General features: G+C 44.9%; 1 protein-coding gene across 2 annotated transcripts in view; it reads left to right on the top strand.

Moving 5' to 3' along the window:
- Positions 1-18,342, top strand: part of LOC139375050 (neuronal PAS domain-containing protein 3) — a 366,286-nt gene that overhangs the window by 65,376 nt on the left and 282,568 nt on the right. For both annotated transcript variants that reach the window (XM_071116431.1, XM_071116430.1), the window contains one exon: positions 10,684-10,785. In XM_071116431.1, the coding sequence (XP_070972532.1) occupies positions 10,684-10,785 (102 nt within the window). The remainder of the gene's footprint in view (positions 1-10,683; positions 10,786-18,342) is intronic.

Raw genomic sequence — 18,342 nt, 5'->3', positions numbered from 1 at the left:
TTCATCCCTCCTTTTTCATCCCTCCTTTTTCAATCCCTCCTTTGACTTGAAGGAATGAATTATTCTCAGTCAGGAGTTAATTACGCATTAAGCAAAAATGATTGTATCTCCTCTCTTTAGCACGTATAACTATTTAAATATGATTCATTTGCTAGGGTAAAACATACTTTCCATTCCTTGGAGGAGAACAGAATAGCAGAATATTTCCTAGTATTTTTCCTAGTATTGGTTGTTGTGCTGCAGTAAAATGGGACTTAAGTCTAGCCTCTTCGTAATCCTGAGACATTGTAGAGCTGGACGACGAGAGGAGCATGAACCTGATCTTGTGTCGCATCGACTTTCATTATACAGCAGGCATTGCAATTGGAAACCAATTGACATGACATGTTCTCTATCAGTCGGATGCTGTAGTCTTTCATCACAGAAGATGTCAGATGAACAGTCTTGAGGTCTCGAGTGGCGTCGCAAGTATTTCTATTTGCAGATTCAAGTCAGTTTGCCAGGGCTTACGCTGCCTGATTCTCTGTCTCCTGATGCCTGGGTTTCAGACAGCGCCACAGACAGAACCAACACAACCTACGGATCACTGGGGTGTCTATCAGACTACCTCTCCATCTCAGACACACTGTGTGACTCACACACACACACACACACACACACCCTTTGGCAGTAGCAATCACAGTGTCTCTGTGCATACTGGAAGTGGCACCTCTAAACCCATATTTGACATTCACCGCAGTTGAGCTAAAACATTTAGGAAGAGAATAGAGACACTTTGGTTAAAGGTATCACTCTAACCAACTACTGCTGTTTCACCCACTCAGTGACTGACTGGCATCCTTATGATAAGAACATGTAAGGAATGAGGCCGCCATTGTCTTCTTCGTACAATAATACAGTGTTTACCAACCATATGGATGGGTTATAGGTGTACCAATGGCTGCCTTCTCTCCCTGTGTCTGGACATGTCTGTACATGTCTGTTTACGTGGTACATCGTCCAAAGGAGATGACCACTGAAAAGGGCTTGTGTGACATTGCTTTCCAAGACTCTTTTGTTGCTGATTAAGTAGTGGTGGCTTCCTGTTGTCACAGCCAAGGAGAGGAACGGTATCTCTGACTACCTCTGCCTTTGTCCTCAGCCCAGCGCTGTGTCCTGCAACCAGCAGAGAGTGTTTGTCAGTGCATGGGTGAGTGAATGACAGCGTTGTGTAGAGATGGCGTGGCCCTCTGTCTCTCCCGTGCAGGGCATTGTGGTGTGCAGACTGTGCAGGTTTGATGTGGAGCACTAGACTGTGGTTAATCATTCAGCCTCGTAGCTGTGAGCCTGGGAGGAGGCCAGCTCAGGAACCAGAGGTGGGACAGACAGGGAAGTGTACAGGCCAGCCATCAGACAGCTCTCCCAATACTGTTGGGATTGAGGATGCAAAGATATGTGTCCTTTCATCACCAATTAAATGCCATTGAACATTTGAAATGGTGTCACCATGCAAGGGATTTATTGAATATTGGAGCCCTTCCACCAATGTGCTGCTGATATCCATGAAAGCCTTTCTCTCTCCGGCACAATTGCACATTCCTGTATAATTCATCGGAACAATTCCTGAATGTGACAGTAGTATCTAAGAGCCTATCCACTCCTCCACTCTTCAGGGTTTATACACTCTGTGATGGTCTGTCAAGTACAACTAAGAGTCCCAGTTAACAGCCCAGGCCCCTCGGATGAAATATATTACAGTAATACAGCGTTCACTCACTTCAACAAAATGTCAGAGCAACCTTTGCCTAACAAGGATTTGGATTGGTGAAGAGTAGACTAGTGTGGTGGTCACTATAGAGGAAGTCTAGAACATCTGCATAAAGCAGTGTATGATCTGTTCTGCGTGGTGTGAAGGGGGAAAAGTGAGTGTGTGTGTGTGTGTGTCATACACTACAAAGGTATGTGGACACCTGCTCGTCGACCATCTCATTTCAAAATCACGGGCATTACTGTGGAGTTGGTCTCTCCTTTCCTGCTATAACAGCCTCCACTCTTCTGGGAAGGCTTTCCACTAGATGTTGGAACGTTGCTGTGGGGACTTGCTTCCATTCAGCCACAAAAAGCATCAGTGAGGTCCGGCACTGATGTTGGGCGATTAGGCCTGGCTCGCAGTCGGCGTTCCAATTCATCTCAAAGGTGTTCGATGGGGTTGAGATCAGGGCTCTGTGCAGGCCAGTCAAGTTCTTCCACACCGATCTCAACAAACCATATCTGTATGGACCTCGCTTCGTGCATTGTCATGCTGAAACAGGAAAGGGCCTTCCCCAAGTTGGAAGCACAGAATCATCTAGAATGTCATTGTATGCTGTAGCGTTAAGATTTCCCTTCACTGGGACTAAGAGGTCTGAAGCGTGATTCATCACTCCAGAGAACACGTTTCCTCTGCTCCAGAATCCAATGGAGGTAAGCTAAGCCTGGCATTGCGCATGGTGATCTTAAGCTTGTGTGCGGCTGCGCGGCCATGGAAACCCATTTCATGAAGCTCCCAACGAACAGTTTTTGTGCTGACGTTGCCTCCAGGAACTCGATAGTGAGTGTTGCAACCGAGGACAGATGCTTTTCATTAGCTATGCGCTTCAGCATCTGGCGGTCCTGTTCTGTGAGCTTGTGTGGCCTACCACTTCGCGGCTGACCGTTGTTGTTCCTAGATGTTTCCACTTTACAATATCAGCACTTGTATTTGACCGGGGCAGCTCAAGCAAAGCAGACATTTGACGAACTGACTTGTTGAAAAGGTGGCATCCTGTGACGGTGCCACGTTGAAAGTCACTGAGCTCTTCAGTAAGGCCATTCCACTGTCAATGTTTGTCCATGGAGATTGCATGGCTGTGTGCTTGATTTTATACACCTGTCAGCAACGGGTGTGGCTGAAATAGCCAAATCCACTAATTTGAAGTAATGTCCACATACTTTTGTAAATACTGTGCATTCGGAAAGTATTCAGACCCCTTGAGTTTTTCCACATTTTGTTACGTTACAGTCTTATTTTAAAATAATAATAAAAAAATGTTTCTTCATCAATCTACACACAATACCTCATAATGACAAAGCAAAAACATGTTTTTCGACATTTTTGCAAATGCATAAAAAATTCAAAACTGAAATATCACATTTACGTAAGTATTCAGACCCTTTACTCAGTACTTTGTTGGAGCACCTTTGGCTCCGATTACAGCCTAGAGGCCTCTTGGGTATGACGCTACAAGCTTGGCACATCTGTATTTGGGGAGTTTCTCCCATTTTGCTCTGTAGATCCTCTCAAGCTCTGTCAGGTTGGATAGGGAGCGTCGCTGCACAGCTATTTTCGGTCTCTCCAGAGATGTTCGATCGGGTTCAAGTCCGGGCTCTGGGTGGGCCACTCAATGACATTCAGAGACTTGACCTGAAGCCACTCCTGCATTGTCTTGGCTGTGTGCTTTTGGTCATTGTCCTGTTGGAAGGTGGACCTTCGCCCTCAGTCTGAGGTCCTAATCGCTCTGGAGCAGGTTTTCATCAAAGATCTCACTGTACTTTGCTCCTTTGATCTTTACCTCAATCCTGACTAGTCTCCCAGTCACTGCCACTGAAAAACATCCCCACAGCAAGATGCTGCCACCACCATGCTTCACAGGTAGGGATGGTGCCAGGTTTCTTCTACACGTGGTGCTTGGCATTCAGGCCAAAGAGTTCAATCTTGATTTCATTAGACCAGATCATCTCCTTTCTCATGGTCTGAGAGTCCTTTAGGTGCTTTTGGCATTCTCCAAGCGGGTTGTCATGTGCCTTTCACTGAGGAGTGGCTTCTGTCTAGCCATTCTACCATAAAGGCCTTATTGGTGGAGTGCTGTTCCTTAGATGGTTGTCCTTCTGGAAGGTTCTCCCATCTCCACAGAGGAACTCTGGAGCTCTCTCAAAGTGACCATCGGTTTCTTGGTCACCTCCCTAACCAAGGCCCTTCTCCACCGATTTAACCAGTTTGGCCGGGCGACCAGCTCTAGGGAGAGTTATGGTGGTTCCAAACTTCTTCCATTCAAGAGTGATGGAGGCCACTGTGTTCTTGGGGACCTTCAATGCTCCAGAAATGTTTTGGTACCCTTCCCCAGATCTGTGCTTCGACACAATCCTGTCTCGGAGCTCTCCTTCGACCTCATGGATTGGTTTTTGCTCTGACATACACTGTCAACTGTGAGACCTTATATAGACAGGTGTGTGCCTTTCAAAATCATGTCCAATCAATTGAATTTACCACAGGTGGACTCCAATCAAGTTGTAGAAACATCTCAAGGATGGCCAACGGAAACAAGATGCACCTGAGCTCAATTTCGAGACTCATAGCAAAGGGTATGAATACTTATGTAGGGAATACATTTTTCATTTTTAATACATTTGCAAAAAAAAATCTAAAAACAATTTTCACTTTGTCATTATAGGGTATTGTGTGGAGATTGATGGTAAAAAAAGTGTCATTTAATTCATTATAGAATAAGGCTTTAACGTAACAAAATGTGGAAAAAGTCAAGCGGCCTGAACACTTTCCGAATGCAGTGTATAGTGTAGCTTTGATATCAGGGAACGTTAGACCCTGTCTGCTGGCTGGATGCCAGGACTCATGTAGTGGTTAAATATTCATTGAGACAGACAGACAGCATACAGAGAAGATATTCCCTCTCTTTACACAGTGGATGATCTACTAGCTTGGAGAACTGATACACTTGACATTCTAATGTAGTACATAGTCACAACATGCCCCCGTGTTGTACTCTACATTTTGTAGTTAATATATTTCTTAGACCAATTAAATGGACGAAAGTTTGAACGTTTTGAACTTGTCTTCCGCCATACTATACTTAATTATACTCACTAGTCTTACCAATTAATTATACATTTTGATGCAGTGCATGGCTCAACAGTAGCCTAACCATAATGTAGGTCCCTTGTGTATTGTTTGGTAGGGCAATTAGTTACATTACATGATACGTTTTATGTGGGGAGAGTTTCTGTTAAGCTGAAATCAGACAGCGCTCTCCCTCTTGGGAAAGCTGTTAACTCCCCTCCAACCCAATGAAGGGTTAACCACATAGTCTCAGTCGATGGCCTCCCTACGTAAGATTGATCTCTTCCCAGCGCCATGCAGCATGGAGAGGGAGAGGTACTATGGAGGTGTGGTCAGTTAACCGGTGGAAGGACTGTGTTATTGTAGTAGTCAGGCAGTACAGGGAGAGAATTTACCTGTAAATGTCACTCACCTCAGTCCTCCAGATGACATCGATAAAAGGCCTTTTAAATCAACTGGCTGGCCCCAACCACCCGATCCTGGAGTCAATATAAAGTCCCAATAAACATGTCAGCCAGCCAGGGGAGGGTTGGGTTCTGAGGAGGGGCTGGGACTTCCTCTGGGGTGGTTTAATAGTGGGAGACGGTCCCTCCTCCCGCGTGTGTGTGTGTGTGTGTGTGTGTGTGTGTGTGTGTGTGTGTGTGTGGTTTAACAGCGGGAGGTTGCTCTTCCTGGGGTCCGACCACTCTTATTCATCAGCCACTTACTACTGCCAGGCTCCAGCAAATATCTTTTCATCATCACCGCAGAACCCAATACACCTCTACTCATGTCTGGCTCCATGGGTCTCTGTGCTCCTCTACTCATGTCTGGCTCCATGGGTCTCTGTGCTCCTCTACTCATGTCTGGCTCCATGGGTCTCTGTGCTCCTCTACTCATGTCTGGCTCCATGGGTCTCTGTGCTCCTCTACTCATGTCTGGCTCCATGGGTCTCTGTATCCTCTCCATAGGTGCCAGGTTGTTGTTGTTTCACAGAGCAAAATAGCCTACAATGTTGTCCCCCTGTCTTGTCAATGAATGACAGGTTTGAGGAAAGTGTTTCTCAGCAGGGGGTTTGGTTGTTTCCTGCTGCATGTCTCTGTTGAAGACTGATGATGCAGACCTCATTGGCTGTTTTTTTATTTTCTTTGTTTGTTTGTACGTCGCTCAACGATTCTGATTCAGCCCTTTGATTTGAGCCCCTTACCTCAGAGGAGCAGAGCAGAGATGTGCCTGTTAACACATTCAGGGGGCTGGAAAGAGAGAGAGAGAGAGAGAGAAAGAGAGAGAGAGGGGGGGGGGGCGAGAAGATGAGAGGGAGGAGAGATAAGGTGAAGAGAGAGGAGGGGAGGATAGGAGAGGAGATGAGGGAAGAGGAGAGGGAGGAGAGATAAGGTGAAGAGAGGGTAGGAGAGGAGGGGAGGATGGGAGAGGGAGGAGAGATAGGGAGGAGAGATAAGGTGAAGAGAGGGTAGGAGAGGAGGGGAGGATGGGAGAGGGAGGAGAGATAAGGTGAAGAGAGGGTAGGAGAGGAGGGGAGGATGGGAGAGAGGGAGGAGAGATAAGGTGAAGAGAGGGTAGGAGAGGAGGGGAGGATGGGAGAGAGGGAGGAGAGATAAGGTGAAGAGAGGGTAGGAGAGGAGGGGAGGATGGGAGAGAGGGAGGAGAGATAAGGTGACGAGAGGGTAGGAGAGGAGGGGAGGATGGGAGAGGGAGGTGAGATAAGGTGAAGAGAGGGTAGGAGAGGAGGGGAGGATGGGAGAGATGGAGGAGAGATAAGGTGACGAGAGGGTAGGAGAGGAGGGGAGGATGGGAGAGGGAGGTGAGGAGAGGATAGATAAGGTGAAGAGAGGGTAGGAGAGGAGAGGAGGATGGGAGAGGGAGGTAAGGAGAGGAGAGGAGAGATAAGGTGAAGAGAGGGTAGGAGAGGAGGGGAGGATGGGAGAGGGAGGTAAGGAGAGGAGAGGAGAGAAGGTGAAGAGCGGGTAGGAGAGGAGGGGAGGATGGGAGAGGGAGGAGAGATAAGGTGAAGAGAGGGTAGGAGAGGAGGGGAGGATGGGAGAGGGAGGAGAGGTAAGGAGAGGAGAGGAGAGAAAGCCCCACCATCCACCCTTGCAGACCTCATTCACACAGAGAAACAGAGGCATGCGGTGAGCTGATCAGGATGAGGATCAGGCTGCTGTTTTGACAAAGAGCCATCGTGGCTGGATAACAATCCTCCAACAAACCTCCAGTGCTTTCTATATCTCTCTATCCACCCAATGAGCACCACTAGTGTTATGCCTCACTGCAGAAAACCCCTCTGGTGCCAGGATAGCTCTGGTTCTGACCTTCCAGGCTTTCTACCCCCTGGTCCAGCCCATGAACACCAAGTAAACACCAAGCTCCAATCCCCTAGCAGTAAGACTAGATCACCTGTCTAAATCCAGACTCAGATATACAGTATATGCAGGGGATTGTGGATTTTCGACCTGCATGTCAGAAGTTAAAACATGTTGAGAAAACAACTTAAAGGCTCACAGGTGCTTTGGTCAATTGCACACAAGGTCCAACTGAAATGTGACTTCCTCTTCAAACCCAGCCTCTCCGAAAGACACACAGTTACAATTATTTGGGAGAGGTGAGAGGGAGGGGGCTGACACTGGGCACTAGGGAGCTGTTGTTGTGGGGGGTTAAGTCACTTCCCACCAGATGTTCCCCGTCGAACCTGGGATTCAGACTGGCAACCCTCTGGTTGCAGGCCCGCCTCTCTAACCGCTAGATTACCTGCTGCCAGAGTGGAAACAGAGAAGGAACCTGGGATTCAGACTGGCAACCCTCTGGTTGCAGGCCCGCCTCTCTAACCGCTAGATTACCTGCTGCCAGAGTGGAAACAGAGAAGGAACCTGGGATTCAGACTGGCAACCCTCTGGTTGCAGGCCGTGTCTCTAACCGCTAGATTACCTGCCACCAGAGTGGAAACAGAGAAGGAACCTGGGATTCAGACTGGCAACCCTCTGGTTGCAGGCCCGCGTCTCTAACCGCTAGATTACCTGCCACCAGAGTGGAAACAGAGAAGGAAACTGGGATTCAGACTGGCAAACCTCTGGTTGCAGGCCCGCGTCTCTAACCGCTAGATTACCTGCCACCAGAGTGGAAACAGAGAAGGAACCTGGGATTCAGACTGGCAACCCTCTGGTTGCAGGCCCGCGTCTCTAACCGCTAGATTACCTGCCGCCAGAGTGGAAACAGAGAAGGAACCTAGGATTCAGACTGGCAACCCTCTGGTTGCAGGCCCGCGTCTCTAACCGCTATATTACCTGCCACCAGAGTGGAAACAGAGAAGGAACCTGGGATTCAGACTGGCAAACCTCTGGTTGCAGGCCCGCGTCTCTAACCGCTAGATTACCTGCCACCAGAGTGGAAACAGAGAAGGAACCTGGGATTCAGACTGGCAACCCTCTGGTTGCAGGCCCGCGTCTCTAACCGCTAGATTACCTGCCGCCAGAGTGGAAACAGAGAAGGAACCTAGGATTCAGACTGGCAACCCTCTGCTTGCAGGCCCGCGTCTCTAACCGCTAGATTACCTGCCACCAGAGTGGAAACAGAGAAGGAACAGTGGGGTGGTGTAAAAGTGACATGTTTTCAATCACATGGCTGATTCCTAGGAAATCGTCTAAAGGCCACATTGGAACATTTTATAGAGTAGAATGGGGCTGGTGGGATTCGTTTTCTCCCACGTGAAAAAGTGTATAATTTCAACACAATTCCGGTACAGTGTGTAATATAGTCAGCCTTGAAAAATGGTCCAAATCTCCCATCGCTGTCTGCAATTTACCTTGTGGCCTTGAAACCACATCTATTGTGCTGTTTTTTGTGCCATTCAGGCCAGATAGTGTGTCAGTGCGCGCGCGCGTGTGTATGTGTGTGTGTGTGTGTGTGTGTCTTTTTGTAGTTTCATTCAGTGTATAGTGGCAGTGGTGGTGGCGGCTATTGTGGAGCATATTGCACTGGCTGACATTACCCATACCTGCAGGGAATAAATTCTACTAAGTGACATGTGGCTTGCAGACGTTTGTAAATTGCAACGCATCAATCTTGAGGGAGATAGCTGGCTAGCTAGCTAGTGAGGGCTGTACAGTGCAAGTGACGCTCCCAGAGAGAGCTGCTGCCATCTCTTTCCTGTAAATGCTTCCCCCGTTCATAGTGAGACCATGCTGTTTAATAGGATGGTGTGAGGAGGTCCTTAAAGGGATACTTTGGGATTTTGGCAATGAGAGCCTTTATCTACATCCCTAGGGTCAGATGAACTGATGGATATTATTGAATGTCTCTGCGTCCAGTATGATGGAAGTTAGAGGTAGTTTCGCTAGCCATTGCTAACTAGTGTTAGCGCAATGGCTGGAAGTCCATGGGTATCTGCTACTGTAGCATGCTAGGGAATACAGCGTGTCAGCACTGGGATGGGGTTCGATAGCTTTAAATTGTGATTGTAAGAGAGAGTTGCAACTGTCTTTTCTAATGTACTGAGTTGGACTAAAGTAGATGTATACCTGACAACAATAACACGACAATTTATCTAAATACAATTAGTATGTGCCTTTCCTCAATATTCCTCTGTAAATTATACTTTATCAAAAATCGAATGAAAACCAGTGTCTATAAATCAATTAATCATTTTATTTTACACTATATATATATATATATATATATATATATATATATATGTAAAATATGGTTAGAATAGAACAGGACTCAGGGATAATCAGTTTGCTTGAGACAGTTTGCTTGAGACACGCACCTATTTTCAAGAGAATATATATATATATAATATTATCCCTGAGTCCTGTTCTATTCTAACCATATAGCAGTTCATGGTCATGCTCAAAATAACATACAAAGAATAGTGTGACGTGTGCGCTGAGAGTCTGGAAGCTAGTTCAGGGAGTGAGTGTTTTAATAAATAAACGGAACGTAATACAAAACAAGAAACCACGAACGCACAGACATGACACCTTTTGCCCAAAACAATAACGCCTGGGGAAGGAACCAAAGGGAGTGACATTTATAGGGAAGGTAATCAGGGAGGTGATGAAGTCCAGGTGAGTCTGATGACGCGCAGGTGACAAATATGAAGTCAACCTGCCAATCAAGTGTCTTAATATCCATACAGAATGTGCGGACAATGTCAGTGTTTCGCTGCATGGTACATACTGTATCTAATGTTCACCCACACCTCGAAGCAGTTCACTGATTCACAGGGCATATGAACAATCGAATACTATATCAGTTCTTACAGTCAACCTTTATGGGTGTGTAGAGTTCAAAATAATTCCCTAAAAAGATAATTCCCTAAAAAGTAACTTAATAAATGATTATTAGTAGTAGTAGTAGTATACTTTTGACGTGTGATTTGAGAGTCTGAGAGTCTGAATTTTTGAGAGAATGTGGCTCCACAGAAGTTTCCCTTCCATGGGTATATGGTTCCATGTGACTGAATCAACCCATCATCGTCACACACCCTGTTTTCATGTAACTGTTGGTGGAAATGATTGCATGCTTGCGTACATTACATGTCCTCTTGTGGTACAGTCTCGTTTAGAAACACCATCATTACTGAATACTGTGAAAGAAGTGACACATTTCTTTGTAACTTAAATGGGAACTGCATCTTGTCTCTGCCTTAGATCAGTATGTGTCATTAATGATCTTTGTGGACTTTGAGGGGGGGGGGGGGGGGGGGGGGGGGGGGATAGAGGGGCTCACACCAGAACCATATGCATACATGTATAGACAGTATATGTATGGTTGTGCTCCGTACTCTTCTTCTCTCCTTATAGGCTTTAAGAGATTTTCACGTTGTTTCTCCACAGCGACCCTTACTGGGAGAGGCCTGCTAATGCCAGCTCCTGTTCTGCATCTAGGCCCAAGACACTCCACCTTGGAGGAGGGCAACAACATACCTCATCGCCATGGTAATTCCATCCCTTTCCCCCTTCCTTCCTTTCTCTGCCCTCCCTTCTTCCTTCTGGACAGGGGCATACCAGGGCACAGCTCAGCTGCCACACATACTTTTACAATACAAGCAAACTCTCTCTCTGGTCTGGTTAGAGAGAGAACATGGTTAAGGATGCCGGCTTGTGCATAAAATGACATAACTCCACTTTACTTAACCCAAAATGTAGGCCTAGATGCACTTGGGTGTTGCTATACTTTTTTCAATGTTGGCTTCTGTACTTTTTAAATGTGGTCAAATTAGAAAGTTCATGGTCGCTTTTGAGCAACACATAATGACATGTATAATTAAAAATCCCCCAGGAAGCTGTGTTGTAATGTTCTTTATTTTTTATTTATTTATGTCATTTAGCTTTTTTATGTCATTTTGCTTTTTTTTTTATGTCATTTGTGATACTGAGTTAGTAGATCTAAGGGGAGTTAGCTATGTTTCTTCTACAGTAGGTAACGACAGTTGAAATGAAGAATCCCTCTCTTCCTTTGCCATCCAAAGACAATACAGTATGTAGACAGTCATGCTCTTATTGAAGCTGTGTCTCCGAGCTGATCAACAATACACCTCTCAGAGAAACACTGACTGTCCCTTTATAAAGCAGGGGAGCCTGTTCTGTGTTATCAAACTGGGGACGATACAAGGCTCCGTAGTGGTCAGTGGCATTGTGGGAAGTCAACTTGTGACGTATTCCGTATTCCACTGAGGCTACGTCTCGACGTCTAGCTGGCTTACAGCTTCATGAGGACATCTTTTCATTTGTAGTAAGAGAGCCAGGCTTACACATTAGGAAATGAACATGGAGCATAATTCCTCTAGCTCTCAGATGGATTCCATCCCTCTCTCCCTCTGACGTACAGCACAGGGGCGACGGCAGGATTACTGTCGGCCTGAATAAAGGGGATTTATGTAACGCTTTGAGAAAAAAACACTTCTTAATAGGTCATTACAGTCTGTGTTTATGATTAGCCTACTCTCAGGCCTAGACCCCTTTATGTGCTGTCTCACACACGCACGCACACACACACACACACACACACACACACACACACACACACACACACACACACACACACACACACACACACACACACACAGGCAGTATACTGAGGGTCCAGATGAATACTGCCTACCTCGGCCTTTACTTTCTTCAGCTCCTCACTTTCTCTATGTGGCTATTGAGAGTAGTGGTTCAACTCAGCACTAGCAATATGGCTTCTTAGCCAGGCTAAGTAGTGGCAAAATTTCAGATGAGATGAAGAGGAACACTGTGTGTGTGTGTTGCTTTAAAGTTGTGTATACTATGTGGTAGGGAGCTAGGTTTAGATGGGTTTTTCTATGCTGATGAAGCTAGGCCCCATTCTGCCACCATGATTAGTTTAAACGGTGCCTGAATGTACGGGCCGGACAGCGTGTGTGTGTTGTAAGCGGTTTGCAGCACAGGGTGAAATTGAGATAAATGGCTGTGGGTGAGAAGGATGGCCACTTCTTCCCCGAGCAGGGCCGAGCAGGGCTGTAGCGGCCCAGGTTCCCCCAGCACACCTGTCTCTTCTCGTTTACCAAGCGCTCTGAGGTGAGCTAGCAGTCCGCTCCACTTGCCCCTGATCCCCGTCTCAGTAACCCCCGCCCCCCGCCCCCACCCCCTTACTCCTTATGTGCTGCTTTACACACACACACACAAACACCCCTTGCCCCTAGATAACAGCACACAAGGATTGAGCTGTATACCTTGATGAGGTGTGGGAAGATCAGGGTGAGTCTCTCACTGTCTGTGTCTCAGTACACATCACCATTAATACACTACTATACAGTTAGGGCTGAGGAGCATCAATGTTAGCCCTTAGCCTAGGAGTAGATTGCTGTACATGAGATGGTAGAGATGGAGCTGTCTAGTTTATTCTATTGATGGTGCATAAGTGAAGCATTTATAGGTACAGTATACAGTTATTCATTATTACATCCCATTCAGAATGGTCCTTGGTCTCCAATTTTCTGTTTGCCTGTTTTCACCTGACAGACAAGGGCCCACAGTATGATATAACCGGCTACCTCTTCCTCCGTCGTGTTTTAACGCCATGTCTGTCCTAACCCAAGCTCTAGAAACCAACCTTCTGTTGTGTAAGAACCAAGTGAAGCTACCGATTAGAGTAGGAGAAAGAGCAAGACAGGCCTGCAGACTGGAGTTTTATATACCGTGTGGCAGGTGGCCTGCTTTGCCTAAGGAATCTCTTTAGGGCATGACAAGCTCTGAAAACACATAAATCCTTCCTCCTCCCCTCCCCTCTTCCTCCCCTCTTCCTCTCCCTCTCTCTTATCTCACATTGCCATTGCCATGGGGATTCTTTATGCATGCAGCTGCAAAACTTCCATACTCCAGGTATAAAACTCGAACATAGCAGCTGTTCCTTTACCCCCAAAGCAAATATAAAAGGAGACTTGAAAACCAAGTCTGAAATAGCTTTCTAGGTGGGAGAGTGGAAGTGGAACTTTAGCCAGAGCATGTCAGGAACCAAGCTGTGTGTGTCTGTTTGTGTGTGTTTAAGTGGTGCCGTTTAGACACTTGTCTTTTGTCATGGGGGGGGGGGGGGGATTAGGGTGAGAGGTCATAGGTCAAGGTCAGAACATCCTGATCTGTCAGTCTGCCTGTCTGTCTCATGCCAGGTGGGCTGAGGCTCCAGACAGATACCACAAGTCAGCCAAGGAGCTAGTGAGTGAGGGATGGCCGAAATGAGAGAGTGATAGTGAGATTAAAGGAGAGAAAGGAGATTGAGTGTTAACAGGAGTCACTAATGTGGGTGCGGATTATGTTAGGGACCCAAGGAGGCAGTGGCTCTCTTAAAACACTCCAGTCTTAAACATACTCTTCTCAGTATGAGCATGCTTCTTTATACCTGAAAATACAAATGCAGAAGGAATTGTCATCAAACTGAATAAGTTGTCAATTAATTTAAATGCTTGTATATAGTATACAATATGTATTGTATGTATGTTAATATCACTTTATAAAATAGATATAACACGCCACTAAACAGCTATTGTACAGCATACATTTCAAGACCAATTACAAAGAACGACCCGACAAAACATCATTATAGGTTCATGATATGTAGCTTCGTCACATCCTTAAAGACCCGGTGCAGTCAAAAACAAAAAAAAGTATGTGTTTTATATATATTTCCACGCTATAAGGTTGGAATAATAATGTGAAATTGTGAAAATTATGATAATGCCCTTTAAGTGTAAGCTGGAGTTTTGGCTTTACATAGTGACATCACCATGCAGTAAATTAGTTAATAGTCCAATAAGAAAGAGACTTCCAAACTTTTTTCTGTTTTTCCCTTTGCTTAGTAGCTATTTTGGTTTCATTTTGACCTTTTTGACTGAAAACAATCACAGTAAGGTACTTAATTGTTACCCAGAAATGATTTGATATTGAGATAAAAACGGCTGCATTGGACCTTTAAGTGTGTGTCTCAGCATGCTCAGGTTGGCCCTCTTGGCAGCCATTGAAGCAGCAGGAGTAGAAGCTATATGACACGTTGGCAAGGGTAGTCAGGGAGGCTCAAGGCAGGGTGTTCAACCATGTTTGTATTGATTTGGGATGACTATATTATGTTAGCTGTGTGTGTTGCCTCCCAAGTTCACCTTTCTACCTCCAAGTGTTTGGGATGTGTTTCTCTCCTTCCTCTTCCTCTATATTCCAGAGTGGTGGTATGAGCGTGCTCTCCCTGTCTGATGCCTTGTGAACATTGCATGAGCTTGCTCCTGGTATATGGTAGCTACTACTGTATGACTTTGTTGCAACTTTCTCCCTTTGATGTTCTTTTTTTCCCTCCTTCTTTTCTGACCTACTTTTTCCTCAGATTGTAAAACTATATGGATTCTTTTACTGTTTTTTAGATGCCTACCATTCAATTATTTAAACTGCTTTCTTTTCATTTTTTTCTCTCCCTTCATCCACCTGTTTCTTTCTTTGTCTGCTGCCTGTCTTTTAATAATGTATTGTATAGATTTCCTGAAGTTGTAGTCTGAGGTACTTCTGAAGAGACCTGGGTTCAAATAGTATCCGTTTTCTTTCAAATCATTTTTTGCTGTTTACTTGAGTCTGTCTGGAGTGCACAGGTGAGAGGCGTTGCACTTTCTGGGATTATTCTATTGGTTCTATTGCACCAGGCAAGTCCAATCAAGTATAGTTGAAGTGTTCAAAATAAAGCATTTTCTTACTTGAAATATAACTGCTGTGTCCACCTGTTGTAATGGTGATTATTTTACTAAGATATTTAATACAATCAACTGACTGATTTATGATGGGTTTGATTTTCACCTACTCTAAGTGTACCTACAGTACTCCACTTCAAGATAATTCTGTTGCCTCAGGCTATTTCCACTAAGCTACACTCTGCTCCGCCCCACAGGAGCCTGTTATAGGCACACAAAGTACTGAATATAAACAAGTTTTATATTCAATTACGTCTAGACCAGTGAATAAATGACCTAAATAATTAAACATATTTGTTAGGAAAAATGGTATATATTCAATTTAGGAAGAAAAAAATATTTCAATGAAAAAGATACTTGGGTCTAAATTCCGTCATGCTAGTTAAAAGCCTACCTACTGTAGTATAGCCCTGTTGCTATATCATTCCTTTACACTCTGTGCAGGAGAAGAGGATTAAGGCAGAATTTGTAATTTACGGGGGGGGGGGGGGTTGTTGAGAAAATTAAGATCAAAGTCAAATTAAGTTCATACAGGTGCATGTAATGTGTAATTTGTGAGCCCCGGAGCAATAACATTCTTTGAATGTGGCGTTGCGGCCGTCTTCAGATGTGGACTAGCTGTAATTACACAGCTGTTGCCGCGGTAGCGTGATTGACACATGTATTTGGCAGAAACCATGAGCTGCGTTTGGTAACATTTCAGACATAATTAATTGATTCATATGCCTGTAAGGTTTTTCTAAAGTATTAACGAGATAAGATTAAAAAGGCATAGAACCTTGCCTTGATGTTAGGCATCAGAGCTGGGTGTTATTAACTCGCCAGTGCAGTCATGAGGCTGGAGCTTTTGACCGTAGTGGGAAAGTTTCATTTGTTCATTTTTAAAACTTTTTTTTGTGTGGTTGAGAAACATACCTGTGTGAGAACTATTCAAAGGCTAGTTTGCTTGATATATGGGGTTCGTCATTCAGAAAAAGAGCAATGTTGGTACACACACACACACTTACACACACTTACACACACACACACACACACACACACACACACACACACACACACACACACACACACACACACCTGCACACACACACACCTGCACATCTATGTATATACTTACGTAAATAAGGTATTTTAATACATTTGCAAACATTTCTAAAAACCTGTTTTTGCTTTGTCATTATGGGGTATTGTGTGTAGATTGATGAGGATTTTTTGTTTTTGAATTCATTTTAGAATAAGGCTGTAACGTAACAAAATGTAGAAAAGGGGAAGGGGTCTGAATACTTTCCGAACGTACTGTATGTGTTCTGGCAGCTCTTGACAGCTAGTCACCTTGCAGGTCGCTCCTGCTCATTGGTCCATGAATAAACATGTCTGCTAGTCCTGCATGGCGCTCTGTGAAACCCGGGCTGACTCTGGGTAATGGCCTCTCCAGCCTCCGAGACCAGCCAGGACCACTTCCTCTATCATGCAGAGCTTCACAGCAATATGGGTTGTGTCAGAACCACACCACTCTCTCACGGCTCTGGTCAAAAGAAGTGCACTATATAGGGAATATGGCACTATTAGTGATGCAGCCGGAGAGGCTCTGCTTGTGATTATCCAAAGCAATCTAGGTTTATTAATGCTGCTTTGGTTAGACATCGAACACATCTAGCGTCTCTACGTTTCTACGTTTTGCTCCATGTTCTCACTGCTTGGCGCTGTAAACGCCAAACTTGTTTGAAAACATTCCGCTTTAATAGTCCTTGTTGTCAAACAGTCACTGTTCAAGTACATAGCATGGCTTCAAGACACTGAGGAGATCCATTTTGACAGCTCTACACTGTAGTTGCATGATAATACACTTAGCATATCAAGTAGGACTAGATGTAACGTTATATGGTGAAAGAGGTCTCAATATAATCAATACACGGTCTTCTGAGGATGGGCGCTCATATTAAAATATGCAGAGCATTTCTAAGTGCGTCAGGTTTAGAGAGGGGAAGAAGGAAAGTGTCATCCCAACCATGACAGAATGATTTGATGTCTATGAAATGCAGAATGCAGCCAGCTATGTCAAAACATTATTTCCCATGCACTGGCTGTTTGCTTTGCTTTTGGCTTGACTGTTGGACTTGATGTAATTATATGTCAATCTCAGTAACCAAATCACTAGCTACATCAGATCTCGTGCATGGAAAGTGCAGAGGAGGAGGAGGGGCTAGTCAAATCAAAACAGAGGATGCAGCAGTGTTGACACAATTGGCAATTTTGTGTTTTTGCAGGAACTGATGAAGCGTATCAATTTGGTGCATGCTGATGCAGTGGATCCTCAAAAGTGTCGTCCTCCCTTCCTCCACATTCACCTTTACAGTACAGTTTCAGTTGATTTGGAACATCAACTTCTTGTTACCCAGTAAGCTTGGTGAGAACAGTTTCCACCCAACCCAGTCAACTCCAGTCTACCGATGTAATAGCTAGTACAGTACAGTAGTGATGGATTTGTACCACAATTACGGTGTAGCAGGAGAAAGCCACTCAAGGAGGGATCCGATGATGGTCAATCATTAGTTCACCTGGCTGTGATGAATGATGTGTTCTACTGTACAGTATTAGAAACAGATGACCTCAACTTCTTTACTTTCTTTCTTTCTTTCATGGCCTTAAAAACAGCTACTGAATGAAAACGAACAGGGGAAAAAAACCTAGCCTATTGTCTCTCTGAGCTGTAGGCTACCTTCCATTTAACTGAGAGGAGAGGAGCTGAAAGGAGGGGGTAGGAGAGAAGAGGAAAGGAAAGGAAAGGAAAGGAGAGAAGACAAAAGGTGATAAGAAGAGTGGAGAGGAAAGATTTTAGGAGAGGAGAGGCCTGTATATACTAACGCAGTATACAGTAATTGAACATTACCTCAGGCTACACTAGCCCAGTAGTATCCAGTATCCAACACGGTGAAGACATTAGTTACCCCTGTCTAGCAGGAAGCCAACATTCTGTCTGAGCTCCAATTAAAAGTTAGACATCAGCTTGTTACTATGATGATTAAAGTTACAGCAACTTCAGAGCAGTTTCAATTCCCAGTGCATTATCACTGTAAGGTGAATACATTCAGACCACTTACAGGACCTGTGCCTTACAGGACTTTTCAGTCATGTTCATTATCATTAATAAAGCATTTTATAAGTGATCTAAAGCATTATCCATAGCGATCTCTGTGGCATTGACTTTTATTGGAATTTGGTATTTAACCTTTTACTGCAGTGGGCTAAATCAGGGTCGCCCAACTTCAGTGCCCGACCTCACTAATGCTCTTGTGGCTGAATGGAT

This window comes from Oncorhynchus clarkii, chromosome 19 (genome assembly GCF_045791955.1).
Source record: "Oncorhynchus clarkii lewisi isolate Uvic-CL-2024 chromosome 19, UVic_Ocla_1.0, whole genome shotgun sequence".
Lineage (NCBI taxonomy): Eukaryota > Metazoa > Chordata > Actinopteri > Salmoniformes > Salmonidae > Oncorhynchus > Oncorhynchus clarkii.
This window is presented reverse-complemented; position numbering and strand designations above follow the sequence as displayed.